The 22,897-nt window shown below is 49.6% G+C and overlaps 1 protein-coding gene across 1 annotated transcript in view; it reads left to right on the top strand.

Annotated features, from left to right (window-relative positions):
• The window catches only part of Ccdc60 (coiled-coil domain containing 60), a 135,919-nt gene that overhangs the window by 44,566 nt on the left and 68,456 nt on the right, over nt 1-22,897 (top strand). The window contains exon 2 of the mRNA XM_078039040.1: nt 14,149-14,228. Coding sequence (XP_077895166.1) covers nt 14,149-14,228 — 80 coding nt within the window. The remainder of the gene's footprint in view (nt 1-14,148; nt 14,229-22,897) is intronic.

The raw sequence follows: 22,897 nt of genomic DNA, 5'->3' as shown, positions 1-22,897 counted from the left end.
TATGATGTTTATAATATGATTATAAAACAGAATAAAGAGGTAAGCCAAACGTAACCCCCCCTCCACACACACACACACACACACACACACACACACACACACAAGGTTTAAATGAAAGCCGTTTAGTTTTCTTTTTGCTTCGTGAATACAAACAGAATCTTGACACCCAAACCTAGGCCCATTTGACATCCTCTGGAACCTCAGGCCGTAGCCAGAGCACCCAGAGGGTGCAGCATATCGGGGCTGGGGGACGGCGACAGGCATTATAGTCCCAGTCTGAGTTTGTGCTTCTAAAGCTCCTTCATCAAGAGCAAGTCTTTGTGACATTCAGTGTCCCGAGCACACTGGCTAGAAATTTCCCTTGGAGAACAGCTGGGGATGAGCATCTGCTCACCATGAGAGGTGCCAGATCCGTCACTACGATGCCAGTCGGGCCAGCTCAGAGCACCAAAGACACCTCAGGAGCCACAGAGGGGGATATTCAGACTGCCCCGGGGCATGAATATCCCACCCAAGAAGTGGAGCTCAACAACCTCAAAGCCTCATGGCCAAGTTCACTAAGAAGATCAAAATGATCAGATGCAATATCTATTCAAATATGCGCACTCGCCTACAGACCACTTTAAAAAGCCCTGGATTATTCTTCTGCTTACCTTGCAAACCATCCAGTATTTTCACCACCACCGGGTCCGTTTGCCTGGTTGGAGCTTTTCCCGTTCACTCAGCCCCTCTGTGCCCTGGTGGTTTTTCCTTAGACCTGTCAAATGGCCAGTTAAGGACGTGTTATTTCTTGTGGCTCTTCTCCAACATAACACTTTGCAGAAGTCAGAGCTGGGATTTGAACCCAGGTCTGCTTCCCCAAGCGCGTACTTCTCAATACTGCCATCTGCTGTCCCCCCCACGGTAGCTCGGGTATGGAATGACCTTGTCGGCAACCAAGTTCACATCCAGGCCAGTCGACACCCTCAAAAGCACCCACAATTTTTCCTCCACAATGGTTGAGACGGTTATGGTCAAAGAAGTTCTATGAAACCTGTGATGAGACCCTAAGGAGAAATTAAATGGGTTTCTGTAACCCGGATCACCAGCTGTTTCCTGGAGAGAGTTCATTCCCCTAGGACTGCATTTGAGTTCTGTTTTGGTGTGTTAACAGATTACTCCAGAGTGTCGCAGCTTAAGACAACAAACATTTATCATCTCCCAGTTTCCCTGCTTGGCTGGGGGGGGGCCTCTGGCTCAGAGTATCACAACCAAGATATGGTCACTGGGACTCTTGCTATCTCAAGGCTCAGCTGGGGGCAGGGGTCACTTCCAAGGTCACTCACATGGCTATCAATGGGGCAGGTAGCAGGTGCTCCTGAGCTATAGTAAAGACATTAGTTCCTTGCTGCATGAGCCTCTCTCCAAGGGCGGTTCATAACCTGGAAGCCAGCTTTCCCCAGAGGCCATGGTCATCCCATCACCTAATCTCAGAAGTGACACTGAATCGTGTGAGCATATTCTATTCATTAGAAGTGAGTTACTGGGTCCCACCCACCTTCCAGGGGAGGGGATCCCACAAGGGCATGAGGGTGAGGATCCCTGGGGACCTGCCTGGCTTCTAGTCATCCACAAGCTGAGTACCTGCCGCCCCGGGGTCTCCAGGAGACCTAAAAGCCCAACACACCTTCTACAACTGTGTGGCTTGGTCCTGGCACAATTCGGACCAGATACAGCTTTGTGGGGGGAAAAGAAAGACGTTGTGAGGAGTTTAGGAGACTTGTTGGCATCTACCCACTAGGCACAGCCACCACCAAGTTGTGACAACAAACAGGATCACCTTGGGAAGTTGCCTTGGATTGTCTACTCAGGTCCTCTCGGTCACGTGGTAAGGAGGGGTGGCATTTTGTTTGTCCTTGAAAATGATCTATGGCTAAAAATCCACCCACAAAGAAGCCTATTTCATGCTTCCAAACCTGGGCTCAGAAGTCTTCTCGCAAGAGCCAGACGGTGAACATGTTAGTCTTCGCAGGACCTTGTATCTCTGTTCCAGTTAAGCCATCTCTGTCCCTGTGGTACAAAAGCAGCCATAGACAGTGTTGGTGTTCCAATAAAACTTTATTTACAAAAACAAGCAGGCTTTTCTGTATCTTCTTCTGGATACTCTGTTGCTCCATGGACCTTGGTTCCCTGAATTGGTTCTTGGCCTAATCTTAGTTTTTTTTTTTTTTTTCTCATTCCCTCCCTCTCTCTTCTTCAGAGTTAATTCAGCATTTTGTACATTAATCTCCAATGGCACCCTGATCCAAAGTCCTGATCCATGACTAACAGCAACCCACCCTTGTTCCCAGCTCCAAGGACCCCAGAGCTTGATGCCGCCTTGCCCCTTGTCCCTCGTCCCCCTTGACATTCTGACAGTCCCCAAGATACATTAGTTACAGGGAGGGGAATTAGCATAGGAGCCATACTGTCATTTGTGTATTCATATGAAAACAGAAGGTCTGTGGTTGGAAAGGTGCCGATACATGTGTACATGTGTGTGTGTATGCGTGTGTGCATGTGTGTGTATGCGTGTGTGCATGTGTGTGCATGTGTGTGCACATGCACATGTGTGTGTGCACATGCACATGGGCTTATTTAAAACCTCTCTGGAAGAATACACAAGAACCCAGTAATGCTCGACCTCTCCAGGCAGGAAAAATGAATGATTTGAAGACAAGGTAGATGTAACACTTTTTAGCTACATGCCTTTGGGTCTGTTTTAAAACTATTTGAAAATATTGCTTATTCAAGGGGGGGGGGAGCAAAAACTAAATTAATAGGAAAAAAAATAAAATGAAACTCAGTGCTCCATCTTCAAGTCTCAGCTGGGCCACTCACCCTAGACTGATTTTGCTAAAGGGGCCTCTCACGGCTTCTCAGCAGCACTAGAGTTTCAGGCATGCTCTGTCCTGCTCGGGGACATCAGAAGAACCCACACCACCCCTCCCCCACCCCATCCTACTCACTCCCCGTCCCAGCCATTCAGAGCTCCTGTGGGTCCCTCTATCTGGAACACCTGTAGGGAGGAGAAAGCCATGCCCCTCAGGAGGATCTTGGCTCACAAGCCCGTAACAAAAGACGCGTAAACACAACACGAGGAAAGGGTAACAGGTTTATGTCAGCCAAGTTTGTAGCTCTGTTCGATGCTTAGACCCCACCCCAGATGATATCCCCCACCCTGCACCTCGACCTCCTCAGGAAAAGGACTGTGTTCTGCCCAACATTGTACCTGCAGCCAGCTTTAACTCATATGAGGTATTTCAAACCTCTGAGCTGCTCTTGGCACCCACAGAGCCCCCAATGTGATCCCTGGAAGGTGGCCTTGAAGGGCATGCTGGGGACATCAGGGAGCTGTTTGTTGTCAGAGTATCCGAGAACTCACAGCCAAGCAGCCCCGGAGTCACACTAAGGCTCATGCCAAAGGTCCAAGCCCCAGGCAGCTCTTCTGCATCTGGGCTCTTTTCTCTTTCACCAGCTTTCAGCCCAGCTCTGCTCCGCCTTCTCCTGTGAAAATGAAGTTAAATGTCATTATCCAGCCGGGAGCCGTGGCACACCGGTCATCCTGCGGCTCAGGAGGCTGAGGCAGGAGGATCGCGAGTTCAAAGCCAGCCTCAGCAATTGAGTGAGGCGCTCAGCAATTCAATGAGACCCTGTCTGTAAATAAAATACAAAAAAAGAGCAGGGGAGGTGGCTGGGTAGTTGAGCACCCTTGAATTCAATCCCCTGTACCAAAAAAAATGGGGGAGCCTCCAATAGGAGGCTGAGTTCACTCCACTGTTGCAGAGATGCCCACGTCACCCACTTCCAGGGAGAGAGGGAAGACGGACGGAAGCCCAGGGGGACTTAGCCCCAACACACACACTTCTCCAAAGGACATGGATGGCTTGAAGGAAGATGCTCTTGGGTCACTCCTCGTTTCTCTTGTCTAGAATGAATTGACAAAAAAATGTTTCATTTCCAAGAAGCCAAGTCAACCGTGGTGCGTAAGAAGACATGGAGATCCCTAGGCAACCAGACCGGCTGAACTTCTGATTCTGCCTCTCTCTAGCTCTGTGACCCCAGGCAAGCTGTTAACTTCTCCGGGACTCAGGGGCTCTGAATCATAAAACAGCAAAAAGAATTATTACGCCTCTCACCTATTCTCATCTCAGTGGGAAAAGCAGGAAAAGGGCCCCAAAGGGGAACCACGGATGGTGTGTGGTCATTGATGCTGCTGTTCCCTCCTTGGTCCGGGGCAGGCATTGCCAGTCAATCACAGAAATTTCTTGTGATGGGATTGGACCTCAGGGAGCTCCAGACGGTTTTAATTGCTGAACAGAACTCTGGTTGGCAGGACTCACAATACGGAACAGAGCGGGGTCCTCCAAGCTCCTCCAGGACTTTTTGAAAGTCAGCCCCTAGCCCATCACACATTCCCATTGGTGACTGGTGCCTGGCAGCTGGACCCCTGGCCCCTCATATCTAGTCTTTCAAAGAGCTTATGAGATTAATGTATTTGATTAATTTTTTTGAACTAGGTGGATAACACATTCGCTGCTGGCAATGCCAGCTCCGTCCCAGGGCTGATGGGGGCTCATTGATGCTGGCAGCCAATTTCCATTTCAATCAAGTGGGAGAGGAGGAAGGCAGAGAAAAGATGGAAAGAGACATTGATTGAAAGCCGTGGCATCTAGCGCCACCTACTGTTCTATCACTGTATTGCTACCGTGGCTGACCATCTGGGAGTCCTTGATAGCCTTAATCTGCCCTTAATGAGTTTATTTGGAAACATTTTCATCATCTCATTCTAGTTATAGTTTTCATTTGTGGTTTATGGTTCAATATGTAAAATCTACAGATATTCATGATCTGTAGATCGTTGGCATGCTCGGTTCACCAATCAAACTGCACCAAGCATTGGCTCCAAGCTCCTGGGTGAAGACTAGGCAGAGGCTTAGGGAGGCTGAAAGGCAGTGACTTTCCTGGGTCCTCACGGGCGGTGGGACATGGAGCTGGGACTCTGACTCCACATCCTGTTCTCCCCCTGCCTCTCCGCTTGTCTATCTCTGCTTGCCCTGGGCCACCTGGGGGCGGGGCTCACACATATCGAAGCCTTCGGGAGCACAGTTCCTGCTCCCATTTAGGAGATGTGAACTAAATGCATGGTGTGGGTTCTACTGAAGGGTGCGTGGAAGAGATGGAGCCGACAGTCATGTTGCACCCCTCACAGGGAAAACCAATAAATCACCTTTTAAGCCAAATGTGGTAGTGCATGCCCATCATCCTTGCGGCTCGGGAGGCTGAGGCAGGAGGATCACCAGTTCAAAGCCAGCCTCAGCAACTAAGTGAGGCCCTAAGCAATTCAGTGAGACCCTGTCTCTAAATAAAATACAACATAGGCTGGGGATGGGGCTCAGTGGTCAAGTGCCCCTGAGTTCAATCCCTGGTACCTGCCCCCCCCCAAATCATCCTATAAAAGCCTGTGACTTTTTTTCTGTATGTCAGTCCCTCCTCTTCACCCCTGCTCCAAGACCCGCTTCTGTCCCCCAGAATCTATCCCTGGAGTCTTCCTTCTCTCAGCTTTTCCAGGTTCTTTCTCGCATTCATCTTCCTTCTCTGCCAAACAACCGCCCTTCTTACAAAAAGGGGAATTTAAGAAACAAATCATGGAAAACTGTCTCCCTCCAGCACGAAGGACTGCAAGGCCTGGCATTTTCAAAGCTGCTTAATGGCTGAGGACCCACTGGAAACGCAGGGAGACGGGGTTCCCCCTGGCTCTAACAGCTCACCAGCTGGGTGACTGACAGGCAGCCGGCTGCGTCGCTTTGAACGACTTCCTCTGCTTCCACTTCCCCTTCTGTAAAGGGGTTTTTAATAACCGTCTTATTAGGTCACTGGGAAAAGGCAGTTTTTCCTGACGGCATAAAATGCTAAGCCTTGCTCTGACACGTGGCAGCTCCTCCATCATTTGTTGATTTAGGTGATGTGAACGCTTCCCCTTCTCAGGAACCACCCCACCCCCAAAATGATCTTAGGCTAAAGTGTGTGAATGCTGTATCTCTCCAGCACTGTGCTTGGTCCAACCCGTACATCCTGATATGATGGCCAGCCAGGCTCAGAGGGTCAAGGAATGCAAACCAGCAAAGAGCTAAAGGATGAATCGAAGCCAACAAGTTGAAGGGAAAGGAGTTACACAAGAGCATGTGGGAAAGAAAGGACAGCAGGCGCAAAGGCCCTGTGGTTGGAAGGAGCATGGCACTTACAAGACTGTAGCAGTCAGGACCTGGGAGCAGAGCACTGAAGGCAGGAGGCAGGTCACAGAGCTGTGTAGTTCCTAGGATTTGGGACTTTTAAAACAATAAGGACCGTTTTTAAAGTGTGCTGGGCAAGGTAATGGGACCAGGTGTGCATTTGAGAAGGATTACCTGTGTGGACAATGGCCCAAGGGAACAAGAGCTGGGGGGGGGGCAGGGACAGCCATTGGCAGATTGTGTCTGCTCTCCAGGTGGGGTCAATGGCAGCAATGTGGCAATGTCACTGGAGGGATGGAGGGAACGTAGGAAATAAAGTCGACAGGACAGGGGTCAGAAAAGCTTTTAAGTTTTATTTTACTTTTGATTGACACATAACCTCCCGGCAGACCTCTCCCGCGAAGGACCAGGGGTGAGCGCTCTGCAGGCCGCGGGGCCTCTAGCGTAGTCATAGCAGGAGGCTGGGCGGGGACACAGCCCAGGCAGGCCGTGGCTGCGCTCCAGGGAAACATCAGGTGACAGAAGCCATCGAGGCCACCGAGGGCCGACTCCTGGATGAGATGAGCACAGGGCAGGGGCACAGGGGGATCAGGACGCTGAGCTTTGCTTCCCGTCCCTGTGACCCGCGACAGGGACTCCACCTCTCGGCTCCTGGGTTTCCCTCCTGGCCAAAGAGGCCTAAGGTGCCTCCGAGGATCAGCTCCGGGACTGAGTGCAGGGATGTGACCAGGACACCTCTCCAGGGACACACAGAGCTTCGTCCACACACACACACACCAGGGAGAAATAACTACCCACCCGGGGCCTGGCTCCAGGGCCACGTGGTACCTGTGTGGCCCGTGATGGGGGTGCAGGGCACAGCCAGGGGATTCAGACCCCGCCATCACAGAGGCACCTGGTCCCTGTGTCGTTGCTAACTGACCTGCAGGGTTAAGCCTGGAGATGGCAATCCACCCCCCTCCCCCACCCGCTCAGCAACAACAGAGCATGCTCAGAGCCAGGCCCCACACCAGGAGCTGGACGTCAGAAGCTTTCTGTCCAGGGACCCTGGCTCCTGTTGTCCACCCCCTTCGGCCCCCCACAGGGCCCCTGCTGCTCAGTCCCCCCTAAATTCTCAGCCGAGGACTGGCTCATCTCCCTGGCCACAGCCCCCTGCCCACCCCTCCCTGTCTTTCCCAATCCTCCCCACAACGTCCTTTTTCCTGGGTCCACAAGATGGGTGGCGGGAGGGAGGGTGAATCAAGATACGGACACATCCCGCCTGGGGTGAATAGATCCTTTAGAAGAGCTCGACAGAACAGTTTATGTTTCCGTTTGAAGGTTTGATGTGGATGAAGTCACTAGTCCCGGGTATCCCTGCGGAGCTAGGTACCCACCTTAAATCCTTAGGACCAAGGAGTAGAATAAGGTACCAACTCGCCTCCTCAAAACCCTAAGAGCTTAAATCCCAGTGTGCACACCAAGGAGGCGCCTGTGTGTTCTGGCCCCGAGGCCCCTGGTCCACTCTCCACAGGCTCCACGGGGAGTCTGGAGGTGGCTAAGGTGTCCCTGTCCCTCCCCTCTGTCTCCAGGCTCCCTGCTCTGACCTCTGCTAGCTGCATCAGCCTGGGCACATCAAATATGACAGGAATTCGTTTCCTTCTTCATCGGAGGCTCAGAATCTGATTGCATTTTAGGGAATCGCAAAGATGAGTCCTGAACACACATTCATAAAACACGAAGAACAGATATTTAGAAGGCCCGGCTTTCCGGCTGTGACCTTCAATAAAGCATTCTGATTTCCTGCCGTGTAAAATTCCTGATGAGGAAATCTCACAAAATTCCGTAGATGAACTTGGTAGCATCTGTCAATCAACAGCCAGCGACTGCTGTCCCTTAGTTAGTGAGAGCCCACGACGCAAAACAGGGCAGAAGACCAGGAGCAGTGGCGCACGCCTGTCATCCCAGCGACTCGGGAGGCTGAGTCAGGAGGATGGCAAACTCAAGGCCAGCCTCAGCAATTTAGGGAGGAACTAAGCCATTAGCAAGACTCTGTCTCCAAATAAAAAATAAATAAATAAAAAGGGCTGGGGGTATGGCTCAGTGGTTAAGCATCCCCAGGGGTTGAATCCCCAATCCAGAAAAAACAGGGCAGAGGTGGGGGAGCAGAACAGGGCAGCTGTGAAGAGCACACGCTGTGATGCTCTTGAACTTGATCTAGCGTAGACTTGGCCCCTCCATAGCACGTCACTGTCACCTTCCTGAGCCTCCACTTGCTCCCCCGTGAAACGGGAGCCCTGGTGTGACGAGGACTGAAGGAATCGGGGACTTCATGGAAGAGTGCACTTGGGACAGGACGTGGTCCAGAGGTGAACGATGTCAGGGCTTCAGTACTGGCTCTGTTTCCTAGATGGCCTTTGTGCACCCAGGCTGGGGTTGTGACAGAGCGTCAGAGGCTATCTGCCCAGAGGGTGACGAATGGGGTTATGCCTGAGCTTTATCTTCTCCTGATTGGTTGTTTGTTTTGTTTTTTTGCATAATTTTCCGGTTTTCCACAACATGGATCCGTGGTGTCTTTTTGTGGGTGTTGCTGGGCACGGGCACATGTTAGTCGATGTCGTTCAGAGGTGTAAGGACCCAGAGAGTGGGGAGGACCCAGGGCAGGTAGGTTTTGGTGGAAGAGGAGGTGGCCTACAGAGACCTGGGACACAGAGTCCTTTCTAGAGAAAGAAACAGGGAGGGGTCAGAGGGTCAGGGTACCACAAACCTGGGGGCTACAGCTTGGATCTGGAATGTTTCCCAAAGTCTTGGTCCCCGGGTTCTTGGTGCTGTTGGGAGTTGGTGGACGTTTTCAGAGCCGGATCTAGGGGCAGGTCTCCAGGTCAGCAGGGGAGCACCCCCAAAGGGGATTCCTTCCGAGAACCTGCCCTCTTCCTCCAACTCTCTTCCACTTTTCTGCCAACAAGTTGAGCGCCTGCCACCACCTCCACCATCAAGTGTCACCTCACCACAGGTCCAGATCCAATGGGCCAGTGGGTCATCGACTGAAGTGTCTTGAGTCTAAGAGGAGACAAACCTTTTATCTTTATAATTTGATTATCTCAGGTATAATATGTTCTAGTAATGAAAAGTCAACTCACACCAGGGTTTTTGATCATGATTTTGAGAGACAGAATAATCACAACTCTGAATGTGCACATCAACGGTGGAACCTCAGGCTCTGGATCAAAAGATTGGGAGCATCCAGTTACCATCGGTGAAGGGGGGACTTCACCAAATGAAAGGAAGAACCAGTTTGATAGCCCCAAAGTGGCCTGGGGCTGAGGCCCCCCTCTCTGTTGGCTTGTAGGTTCTCGTTTCCATTTCCTGCACCCACAGAGGACTGGGGTCCTTGCAAACTGCCCGTTCCCCGGGTGACCTTGTCAGAGGCTTCCAAGTAAGTTCAGGCACTAGGAGGGACCAGCAGGAAATTGGGAGTGGGAGGAAAAGGAAGCTGGTACATCTCTAGCGCTCTCCTGTTCAGCTGCAGAGCAACGGGAAATCCGGCTGAACTCCCTGTCCCCCTGTGAGCCCGCCCAGCCTGCACCAGGGAACCCGACCCCGGAGTCCCTCCAGCCCTGAAGGTGGTCCCAGCTGTCCAGCTCTTCCAACGCCTTGGTAACTGCTCCCTGGTATTAAATCCCCTCTATTAGGCTGCCCGGCCTGAGCGTCCACTCCCTGCCCAGACCCTGCCCCATCCCATGTGTTAAAAAACCCACTAACTGAGGTCTCAATCCCGGATTCTTAGACTCCATTTAAATCCGCATTAAACACTTCTATTTTGCCTGCGTTGAGAGAATGAGTCAAAATTGCTGTACAAACACACACCAAAAAAAAAAAAAACCACTATTATCTTATTAGAATTAATATATGTAAATTGTAGAAAGATTAAGAAAAGAATAACCAAAAATAATTATTTGATGACTTATAACTCCCATGATGGTGGCATCCCTGTTAATGAGGCGTGGTGCTCCCTTCCTGCTCATTCCATGGCTGCCTGCACGCTGTGCCCCCACTCACCGTGGTGGAGCCCCCTTTGTCGGAGATGGCAGAAGTTCCCAGGCGTTCCCAGAGGTCTCAGGAATATAGATCTCAGGGCTCTCCATGATGTAATTCCTCGACCCTGGAGAGCATATGTATCTTCACTTGAGGTTTTATGCCTTTGCTGTCTTTCCACATCGATAAATAAACAGGGACAGCCATGCCAAGCCGTAACAGCCGAGCTCAGATGCTCCCGGGGCCGTGGTGGGGACGGACCATGATTTATCCCCCGCCCCTGGCCCCAGCGCCCGTGGCTGGGCGTCCAGGTGTCTTCTCTCCGTGATTTACACTGCTGTGGTGGGCAGCCTCCGGAGGATCTCCTGATCCTGGCGACGTGATTTCCTTGGATAGAAGTAGAATTATTGGGGCACCGGGGGCGTGTCCGGTCATGCATGGCTTAATGGTGGGGCCACGTTTGCAGACATGCAGGGGGATGGGGTGATTGGGGTGTTGTGCAAACACCAGAGGGTTCCCTGACCCTAATGGAGATGGTAGAGTGTGCCACACACCCAGGCTGTGTGTGTGTGTGTGTGTGACAGAGAGAGATAGCCTGTTGTTCTTAAGGCTGTGGACAAAACCATCAACCAAACACAAGAGAAAATGACGCAAAGAAGAGGCTGCGGCCAGCGCAGCACAGCACACTGCTTTACAGTGAACGTTGGTCTGTGTGATTAGTCCACAGCCTCTTTTAACTTTAGTCCTGCAGGGAAGAAGGATTACAAGGGAAGGCTACCTCCGTTCCAAATGTTTTGGTCTCCATATGGCCGATGCCATGGCTTTCACGGTGGAATGTTCTAGAACAAGGATCATCTGATTCTGATCTCTCCTCAGGGGTGGAGGGAGGTGAAGAAGGACTCCTTAATATAGTTCGTGGTCTCCACCTGTCTTGGCACTCCCAAGGAGGGAGGGACACATTTCAGATAGAAATCTTGCAGTTTTAGGTAACAGATGACCCAATTCACACCGATTGTAAATAATAATAAAAGAAGCATTCAGGAAAAGTCAAGGTTCTAGTGAAGCTTTATTATTTGAACAAGCCAATGGGAATGACTCTCTTCTGTGTCTTTCACCTCATCTTCTTAGCCTGTGGTTGGCTCTCCTCATGGGCACAAAAGAGCTGCCAGTAACTACCAAGGCATGTCTGCTTTCCCATTCATAGTCAAGTGAGGAAAGAGAACATCTCTGCCTGTGGTTCCTGGAAGATCTAGGAATTGTGGTTCCAGGGAGTCCCTGGGAAATCTCTGCTGGCATCTCCTTTGCTCAAACTGGGTCACATGACCAGTCCTGAACCAGTCACTGCTGAAGGACATTGTATTGCTATCTGGCTTCAGTCATTCAGGGCCAACCCTGCTGCTGGTGCCATCAGTGACTCTCTAAGATGCAAGTGCCAAGTCGAGGGGGGCAAAAAGCTTGGGCAGGAGACGGGTATCAAGATGGAGCAGAAGGGATTCTGAGTGTCTGAAAACAGCGAATGTCCTTCACGTGAAAGTTTGAGGAAGTTCTGCAGATACTCTACTCACCTGTCCCTCAGGATGAACACTGTCCACTTGCAGCCCAAGGGGTTGGAACTTTCTGGAGTGTTAGGATGGACAAGTTGCATTACCTGCAATCCGTTGCTAATAACAGCTGAAGAGCTGAATTTTGTAAATGATTTCATGGTTTCATTATTTAATTGAGCTTATGTGAGGCTATCCCACATACATTGGGGCTTCGAAATACAGATGCTCCTCAACTTACCACAGGGTCACATCCCGATAAACTCATCATACATTGACCTCTCATCAATCAAAAGCACATTTAAGGCACCTCACCTGCCAAACATCTTAGTAGCCTACCTTAAACACGCTCAGGATGCTTACGTTGGCCTTTGATTGGGTGAAATCATTTAGCACAAAGACTACCTTACAGTACAATGTTGACCAAGTCATGTCATTTATGGGCTGTTGTACTGAAAGTTGAAAAAAGAAAGAAAGAAAGAAACAAGAATAATTATCTGGATTACTCTTTGGCACCGTGCTTAAGTTGAGAAATCTTAAGTTGAACCATCATTAAGTCAGGAAGCATATGTACTTTTCTGAAGTAGACAAGTAGTAGCTGCAGTTGCAGATACTCTGGGGAAATTCCATAGATTCTGCACCCTTTCTCTGAGCCGCCTTGGGTGGGCTGTGTCCTTTCACATCTTTGGTATATGTATATCCATGTAGATCATTTTTTCAAAAAAACGAAAAACAGATCCATGCTATACCTATTACTTGGTAGCAGGTCTTCTCACTCCAAGAACCCGAACATCACTCGATGGTTGCGTTACCGTTACATTTAATTGCTGCATGTATTCTGTTGTTCAGATGCACCATAACTATCTGATCTGTCTTCTGTCTACTTCTGCAGTGTAAGTGGTTTCCAAGAGTTTGCTATTACAAGCAGCATTATGATGAACAATTTTGTTGATGAACCTTGGTGCCCATTCAGGAATATCCTCTTAGGACATTTGACAGGGAACGTTAGATCTAAGGGCATGCTCACTTCTGAATAATTTGGTATGCACAGGTGAATGGGCCTCCCAAAAAGTTATCCCAACTTATTCAATTCCCCACTGGATTTATTTGAGTCCCTATTTTCCCATAATTTCTTAGTATTTATTTTTATTTAAAATAATGTGTAGGAATTAATTTCAAGGCATGATAAACCAGATAATATTCTGGTTCATGTTTCTCTAACTTGGTATCTGAGAAGAGTGATTATTTTATTAAAATATAGTTAATTTTAATTTCTTTTTGTCGACCTGGTATCAACTTAGGATTGATAAAGTTTTGTATTGTGAGGTTTCCTCCATGTTTAGTTATGACAAATGAATAGAGAAAAGGGAAAGAAAAGTCCTTGAACAATGTGTGGATAATTCACTCGTAAAATCCTGCTATGGGGGAAAGAGAGGGGGGAAGGTACATTGTCATCTTTTCAACGACCAGATTCATCTCTTTAAATTAGCTGCCAGTCGACACCAACAATTATTTTCAATGTTCAATTCTTTGCTTTTCCCTAAGTGTAAGGCTGGTAAGTCAGTTCCATTTACTATCAAATACTTGCTATGTTGAGTCCAGAATTTTGCATTTTATTGAATCCTTACTACGAGGTAGAAATTATTCCCCCCCCATTCTACTGAAGAAAACGAGGTCCCCAGAGGTTGAGCAATCTGTCCCAAGTTCACATAACTGGTCAGTGGGCAAAATCAAAATCAGAGCTTAGGTCCACTGTGTCCAAAGCCTTTTCTATGTCCACTGTGCCTCAAGGAGCCTCTTTGCATAGAGACAGACTTTGTGCTGCCCAGCACCCATCCAGTCTGGCCAGGCATTGCTGTGGTTTGGATCTGGAACATTCCCCAAAGGCTGATGAAGACTTGTGTGCTAAAGGCTTGGTCCTCAGGTGACAGTATTGGGGAGAGTGGAGCCTTTAGGAGGTGGAGCCTGGTGAGAGGTCTTTAGGTCATTGGGGGCGTGGCTTCAATGGGAATTGTGGGCGTCCTGCTCTTTCCCTTCTCTGTTTTTTGCTTCCTGCAATGAGGTGAGCAGATTTGCTCTACCGTGTGCACCCTTTATGAGGAGCTTTCTCACTGCAGGCCCAAAGCAGAGGGGTCAACCCATCTGGGACCTGAACCTCCAAGACCATGAGCCAAAGTAAACCTTTTCTCTTTCTAGTTTGATCATCTCAGAGTGTTTGTTATAGTAAAGGAGAGCTGACGAACACAGACAGCTCAGGGGAACAGCTGTGCCTCTGTCCCCGGCTGCATTTGGATCAGGTGTATTAACACCCCCTTTTCTCTCACTTCTTATTGTCCCATCAGGTTCCGGGCAAATCAATGAAGAACATCAAGTACATGAACAAGGAAATAATAAACATCAAAAAGGACCTCATGCGAAGCCGGTGAGTGAGTCTGTAGGGAAAGACCCCCAGACCGCCTGTCAGGAGGAGCCTGCTGTGGGGGAGGGGAAACCTGAGTTTTGAGGTGACACTAGGTTCCCTGCTTCTGCTGGCAGGTGGGGGTGCGTGCAGGCTTCAGGCCTTGCCAATTTCCTTTCAGGTTCTTGTCTCACGGATTTGAAGATTAAAATTCACAGACAAGAACGAAAGGGGAGAGTGAACCCAGTAGGATTTATTTAAACGAGAAGAGAGAAACGTCCTGCAATGTGGGAGGGGACCTCACAGTGTTACAGGGGGAGGGGGTCATCCAAGAAACTGAGGCAGGATGAAGACGCCCACGTTCTATCCCCGACTCTTGTGATCAAGTCAGAAAGACTTCAGACACGTCGCTCAGAGTGACAGGCACGAGTTTATTGAAGGGACAGCAAAAGGGAAAGGGGACACTCAGGGGAGAGAGTGGGTCCTCTCAGGCAGCAGAGGGACAACGTGCCCCTCCTACACCCTAGTTTTATTGGGGATCAGTTTCCAGAGAGTCCCGCCCAGGTCCACCTCTTGACTTTTGACTGACAGCAGGATGACATCAGACTTTCAAGTCCCCACCACCATGACCCCTTGGCCCTCGGTGACCAGTTCCCGTCGGATCCCTCACCATACACTCTCGCAGAGTTTATGGGTAGGAGAAATCATCCTTACCTTCCCGAGTTCCAGGATCTGGTCTTGAAAAGGGTCACCAAGGTCTCCCGCTTCGGGGTAACTTGGGTTTTTCGAATATCGATGTCACTTGGGGCCTGGGTGTCTCCTGCAGATAACAGGTAGCTTGACGAAGAGTGGGACGTATCCCGTTCACGGAAGCCAGGCAGGGCTGCAGGAAAATTGCTTTCTTGGAAATACAGGGGTCAGCATGGGGGGTCGGCACCGTGGGCCTATTTCATAGAATTATTCCCTAAACCTCGTGGTCTGTTCCCACCACTCATGTCTGCCTGACCGCTGTCAGAGGGAGGTGCCGGTGAGTCCTTGCCAGATCCCAGTGTCCCCTCATTCCTCAATGGTCAGCAGAAGATTGACAGGAGGGTCAGCAGTCAGCAGCAGAGGACAGGAGCCCTGACCCACTGTGCCCTTCAGGGAGCATCTGCACTAGATGTGCCTCTACAGCCTCCCTTGGTCAGTCTCCTGCCCAGAGCCCCCTCTGCTCTCCATCCGGATGGGAATCCAGCTCAAGAGAGTCCTCACGTGCTCCAGAAATCTTCCCTTGGTGCAACAGGTAATAGCAGAGAGTCAGATGGACTCGGCATCCGTCACCGACCCTGCCACCTGCCAGTTGGTGACACTGGAGGAGTTATCTCACCTGCCCGTTTCCCTGTCTGCAAAATGAAAATAAAATAGGTCGTTGCGAGACTCGAGTGGGACCCTTCCTGTGTCTCTAGGCTCCCTTCTCCAGCTCGCCCCTCATTCCTTCCCTCCCTGGCCGCGTAAGCAAAAGAGATCCAGGAAAATAGGTCATTCATCTCCAAGTGGCAAGATGGGAGTGTCACTCTTTCCTGAGAGCCGGAACATTCCAAAGTGGGATCACCAAATGGGGCTTTTGGCCCAGCCATTCCAGGCAGAGTAGGAGCTGGAGACTTGGCACTCAGCACCGTGAGGTGCGCTAGGACTGGTGACATAGGCCACGGGGAAGGTCAGCGCCTCCTAGTTATCTCCCACTCGAGCTGGACCAGAGCGAGGAGCACAGAGAGACCTTCCCTCCATCACCTCCATCATCTGCGAGTTCCATCTCCACCTTCCTGTGGCGGAACTGATTCAGCCCAAGAAGGGACATGGGTGGGGGCAGGGAGAAGGAACGGGGTGAAAGGGATCAGGGGATCGGGTTACAGAGAGGATCCCAGAAAGTGACATTCCCTCTGACTGCAAGAAGGGAGGCTCTCTCAGCTCTTCAAATGTCCCTGGACAGTCACCGTCCAGTGGAAACAGAGTGTGAGCCATGTATGTCATTTTGAGTTTTTGACCCGTCACACTCAAAAGGGTTTTTTAAAAAAAATCAGGTGGAAGCAATTCTAATACTAAATTTTATTTAACCTGAAATGTCCAAAATATTATGATTCAACATGTGATCAATATAAAAAGGTATTGAATGAGATGTTTTTTCATTCTGTTTCTGGTACATGATAAAAAGGGATGAAATGTTTGAAAAATAAGAAATGATAGAAAGCCCATGGTGTAGCAGGGTGCTGTGGTGCACGCCTGTAACCCCAGCGGCTCGGGAGTCTGAGGCGGGAGGATCATGAGTTCAAAGCCAGCCTCAGCAACTCGGCAAAGCCCCTAAGCCACTCAGAGAGACCCTGTCTCTAAAGAAAATATGATAAAGAGCTGGGGATGGGGCTCAGCGGTTAAGCGTCCCCGGGTTCAATCTCCAGTACCAAAATAGATAAATAAATAAAAAGGAAAGAACAAAGAAAAGAAAACCCGTGGTGTATTCCATACTTGGGAGCACGTATTAATTTGGACCAGCCACGATTCACGTGTCTAATAGTTGTTGTGGACTCAATTGTACCCGCTTGCCCTGGAAAAAAATTTCATATATTGAAGTCCTTGCCCCCAAAGTGACTCTAGCTGGAGCTAGGGCCATGGGAGAGGTGTTTAAGGTAAAACGAGGTCGTAGGGGTGGGGCCCTAATCCAGTCTGACTAGTGTCTTGGGAGACATCCGAGACGTGTGCAGGGAGAAGGTCATGTTGGAGGACACAGCCAAGAAGAGAGCCCTCGGGAGAGACCAACCCTTGATCTTGCACTTCCAACCTCCAGAACTGTGAGAAGGCTCTGTGGCCTTCGGTGAGAGCAGCCCCCGAGGTCCAATAATAGAACAGTCAGCTCTGAGACCACCCTGCAGACCACACCCCCGTAGGATCACCACTTTGGTTCTCACCAGCCAAATGCCATCGGCCCAGAGACCCAGCGACGAAGGCGAATCAGAATCTCCAGAGCCCAACAAGGGAGGGTCATGGCCCACTCCAGCCACCACTGCTAATGACATGCCTGCTGATAGCCCCTAGATCTCCAGGTCCCGCCTGCGGCTCAGGAAGCGGAGGCAGGAGGATGACGAGTTCAAAGCCAGCCTCCCTGGTGGGAAAAGGCTGGGGATGTGGCTCCTGGATTCCATCCCTGGTCCCAACAAAATAAATGATATCAATATGTAATTAAATAAATTCTACAAGGAAATACAGATAACAGACACGAGAACCGTCCCCTCCCGGCTATTCTGTAGGCTTTACTGTGGTCTAGGTTCTTGAGGCTTCTTTCTGATGGCGGCAGAATGTGTGCAGTGGACACCCTACAAGAGGAGCACCCCAGCAGGTCTCCTCCCAGCTCTGGGCTCACCGATGCCACGTTGGAGCTTGAAATCAATCCCCACAGGAATATTTGTGCAATGGAAATCAGCAAGCACTGCAAATCCAGACTCAACAACCGGTCCCCAGGAGCTGGTTGTTGCCCATCCACCAGCACACCACTGAGTTTCCCGCTAACCCCGGAGACCTGAGCGGCTCTATGCAAAGGTTGTTCAGACCTTGGCATTTCCGCCACCTTTCAGTTGGCAAGCGGAGTCTTTGACTCCTGCCAGACACACTTACCATGGCTCTGGACCACCTAGAATTTAACATCCTCAGGCTTAGCCCGTCCAATGGCTGGACTCGAAGGAGAAACCAGGAAAGGGCCAGAGAGAGAAATCTAACTCCAAGAAACCAAGAAATGACAATAAAACGTTCCACCTGGCCATGCTCCTGGATCCCACCCACATTTTTTCCCAAGACTAAATATATTTCTTTAACTGAAAGAGAACTCCTAATATGAGACCAACTATTACAAAAAAAATAAAATTAATATTTTTTGCTGGTGCAATGCATTTTAGACACAAAACTACACAAAGTATGCTTTTTTTAAAAGTGCATACAGATCTTAAATGATATTAAAACAGAAAGACCCAAATTTAATGAGGCAGTGGTTTTTTAAAATTATTTTTTATTGGTTCTTTTTAGTTATACATGACAGTAGAGTCCATTGGGATCTAGTCACACAAGCATGGAATAGATCTTATTCTAATGAGGACCCCAGTCTTGTGGATGTGCACATAGTGAGGTTCACCGTCCACCTGCATTTAAGGGGGCAGTGATTCCCGTTCAGAAGGAAAGGTCCTGCTTTCCGGGGACAGTCTCCTCATGGAGAGGTGGACTCCCTGCCCACCCCGCCTGTGGGCCCATCTCCCGGGGTTCAATGAGGCGAATTTTTAGGAAAGAAGATGCTGCCTTTTTCACTCCCTGTTCTTTAAAATCTGTGCTACCTCCTAATAAAGTCCAGCCCACCTGGAGCCAAACACCCTGACCGTCTTTGGATTTTTACTTAATACTCCAGCCCCCTTAGAATTCAATTGCACCAGGACCAATTGAACATGGTGCTAAAAAGAACGGAACTCTAGCTGCTTCCCTCCTCGCCTGTCCCTGCACCTCCCAGATGTGGGGTGGCACTAAGCTGCACGTTCTGCATGCCCCCAAACAAGCAAAATGTGGGACCCGAGCCGTGATTTACCCATAGCAAAGTCTAGTTAGCCACAGGCATGTGAATTTTCCACCCCCTGACCTCCCCAGCGCAGACCCCGGCAGGGTGCAGGATAGGCAAGTATTTTGGAGACCTGAGACTTGGCTTCCTAGCTGCATTTAGTAGACAGCCCAAGGAAGGCGATTAGGTGGTATTTTTTTGGAAAAGGAAGAAGCTATTCATTTTTTAATTCCACTCAGGCGCTTCTTGGCTGTGGGTTGGATGCATGACCTCCTAGTTCCCCCAGGTGGCGCTATTGGGCAGTGGTGGAAAAACTTCAGCGGGTGGAGGGGCGAGGATTGGGAGGTATTTAGGTTATTGGGGGGTGTGCCCTCAAAGGGACTGTGGGACCCTAGTCTCTTCCTCTTGCTGTTTTTGTTTGTTTGTTTGTTTGTTTTGTTTTGTTTTGTTTTGTTTTGCTTCCTGGTTCATAAGCTGAGCAGCTTTGCTCTACCAGATACTCACATACCCCAGCCATGATGTGCTGCTGCACCAGAGTCCTGAGGAAAGTTCTAGAACCTCCAACACCATGAGCCAAACTAAATCTTAATCTTTACAAGTCAGTGCCTTGGGTCCTTCATGATCGTGAGAGAATGACGACTGAGACATTCTTGGTGTCTCCTTCGCCCTCTGTGCTGATTCACATTTTTCAACAAATATTTATCGACTGTGAAGTACCGCCAGGTGCCCAGCAGACATTGTTGTAAGTACTGGAAACTCAGCAATGAATGAGACAGACGAGATTCCTGTCCTGAGCAAGATGATGATGATGGAAGAGGAGGAGGAGGAGGAGGTTTATAATGGGGTGAAGACACAGAACCAGTTAGCAGGTAAAACCCTCCCCAGGATCTGGGGTCTGGAAGGATTAAAACAGGTGATCTATCAATCGTGGTGACAGGGTGGTGACAGGTGACAGCTGCTACTTCAGCCAGAGTGGGCCAGGGAAGAAAGGATTATAAAGAAGACCCTGGGCCTGAGCCCTGAATAGTGAGAGAGGATCATTCACCCAAAGGTGTAGTGGGCCGAGAACAGCGGGTGAAAGGGGGTACCAACGTGGGAACAAGCTGGATCGTGGAAGTAACAGAAGCCAGGCCCATCTGGCTGGCGCAGGGTGAGGTGGGAGAGAGGCCTGAGACAAGGTGGGAGCACTGGGCAAGGCTGGGCCAGGCACAGCCCTGCAAGCTGACACGACACGTCTGGTTTTTAGTCCAGGAGCAATGAGCAACAAGGTTCTGAGCAAGAGGAAGACATGGACTAAGTATTAAAGAACACTCTATCCACTGCCCGGAGACCAGCTGAAAGTCTGTGGGGAGAGGGGACACGGGCTCGGATCGGGGACATGGCAGCGGATTGGGGACAGGACAGAGCCAGGATTTCTCTGGAGGTAGAGCTACCAGACTGGCTATTGGATTGGACGTGGGAACCGAGGAAAAGACAGAGCCCAGGGGCTACAGTGACAAGTTCTCACCCATCGACTGGGTCATGTCCACTCTTGCTCGTGGTCCTGAGTAAGTGTGTATTCATGGGATTAATTATTTTCTTCTGCATACCGAGAATTTAGTTAAAAATAAGGATGAAGTCTTGTCTGTTAACAGGAAAGTGAGCAAGGGGGCTGGTGGACACACACACACACACACACACACACACATGAGCAGGATAAATCAAAAGATGAGGCGCTGAGATACCTGGTCCATTGCTTCAAGTCCTGCAGGTGAGGCTGCGGACCTCTGCCTTTTCCACTGCCCTTCAAGCAGGAGTGTCCATTCTGACGTATGAGTGACTGGCCTGTGGTCAGAAGGAGGAGCTATGAATGTCGCCCAACAGCAGAACCAACCTGTCCCCTGAGTCCTCAGGGTCCCGCTCGGTGCACCGTCCAGACTAAAGATGGAAGAATGGATTCCACTTTGCAGTGGGAAGAGCTTCCAAGTCACATTGCAAAAGGTTGGAGACTTGGGGCCATTTTTCAATCGACCACAGTCGTGTCGCTGAGTTTGAGCTGGCTCTAAGACCTGACCTAATATCAGACGGTAATCTGCATACATCAGAGTCTCTCTCTTAGGGATTGGGTGAGTCGGCCTTGTGTTGCTGTGACCAAAATACCTGACGAGAACAACTTCGAGGAGGAAAAGTTTATTTGGGGCTCACGTTTTCAGAGGTTCAGCCCACGGTTGGCCAACTCCATTGCTTTGAGCCTGAAGTGAAGCAGAAAATCCTGGTGGAAGGGCCTGGTGCAGGAAAGCTGCTTAACTCATGAGAGCCAGGAACAGAGAGAGAGAGGAGAGGGGGCCAGGGACAGGACAGTCTCCAAAGGCAAGCCCCCAGTGACCCACCTTCCCAGCCACACCCCCATCTACCTACAACTACCACCCAGTGGTAACTGTATTCAAATCATTCAAGTCTATTCAAAGCATTCACTCCTCAAATGGATTAATCCACTTATGAGGTTACAGTGCTCATAACGCTGGACACTGCTACATTGTCTAACACATGGGCTCTCCGGGGGACATTTTTTAGATTCGAATCACAAACCACTGTTATGAGGTAGCAGCCAGACTAGAACCTGCAAAGCTAAGATGTCAGAGCCATCATGGTGAGCTGAGTGGGAGCCAGCGGCATAAGAGAGCAATGACCGTGGTTTGTTTATGGGCTGGTAGATGGAGTGAGCTTCTCCCGACTATTTTTTGAAACAAGGAAGGATGAAACTCATCACTGTATTGAAACAACTGGATTCAGGATAACAGATATGTGGCTCACGTTCCTTCCCTCCTCTACCTTCCCTCCTCTCTCCTCTGCTCCAGGCAGACATGACTAATGGATCACAGCATTCTTTCCCTTCACACCCAGATTTGGTCTCCACATCTTCTCAGGCCAGCACTCCAAGCCAGCTACCACCAGGAATCAGAATTGTGACATAGGATTTAATTTGTTTGCCATCTCTAGATGAGAAGGCTCCAGAGGAAACTTTGATATCTATAACAGCATCCTATTAACTCAAATTGAGGGTTAAAGTCTACGAGACCAGCAGAAGGAAGGGATAACCCCCAAATCTCTTTATGGATGAGGCTGAATTATAGTCCACGAATTTAAATAGTTGGGGGAAAAAATCATCGTTGACCTCAGACATTCACAGATTGCTCTCTATGGAGAACATCTTCTGCATCTCATCGTTCAACACCCCCAGACTCCCATATCCACAGCCTGTAGCCTGGAACTTCATCTAGAAAGTCACTCCTGATTCTTCCCATTGCTGCTTCTGCCAGACTTGAGCCCTTGTCTTTAAGCCCCAGAATTTTTGAAGATGAGGGATTTGTGTGCTGGTCGATACTTTGGATGCAGGCATTGCCAAGGCTTCCGAACTGCACTTTCTGAATCATTCAAAGAAGGACCCAAGTCACATCTCCCCACGCCCTGCAGCCAGCAAATGGCCATTAATGAGTCCCCTGTATGTTCCACCAGGACCACCATTCGGCCCCATGTCCTCAGCCCAGAACTAATAAGCAGAACCACGCACCTGGGGGTAGGACACGGCTGCCCTGCCAGAGGAAAACTTGGCTCAAGTTAATTACATTTCTTATCATCCTGGATGCGACCCACAGGCTCTTTCCATTTCTTCCCTTTTCTGGTTTCTTTGTGTATCTTTGATTCCTCTAGTTAACCACAGTTTGAGGAAAGTTTTCTTCTCTCCTTTTCTAATGCCCCTCTCCACTGAGAGTAAATATCTATTTGATTCCTTTCCTTGTGGCTAGGGCTGACTCAGAGGGTCCCCACATTAAAAAACCATAACAATAACTTGACCAGAAAACCTTCTTTGCAAATATCTTGAGCCCTTGAACTTTTGGTGGCATAAGTGTTCATACAGAACTTTGTTTTCCGAAATGCCTTCCCAGATGACAAGCGGTGTGCTCAGATTTATGCCCAGGCTTGGAGGGTTCACGCAGGGTAGTAGGAAACCTGTTGGCTTTGGAGTCAGCTATGAGTTTGAATCCAGCTCTACCAGTACTGGCAAATCCATCCACTTGTCTAGACCTGAGTTTTTTGTTTGTTTGTTTGTTTTTATCAAGGGTGTAGGGCAGAGGGATGGCAAGATCTA

The sequence above is a fragment of the Ictidomys tridecemlineatus genome, chromosome 2 (assembly GCF_052094955.1).
Source record: "Ictidomys tridecemlineatus isolate mIctTri1 chromosome 2, mIctTri1.hap1, whole genome shotgun sequence".
Lineage (NCBI taxonomy): Eukaryota > Metazoa > Chordata > Mammalia > Rodentia > Sciuridae > Ictidomys > Ictidomys tridecemlineatus.
This window is presented reverse-complemented; position numbering and strand designations above follow the sequence as displayed.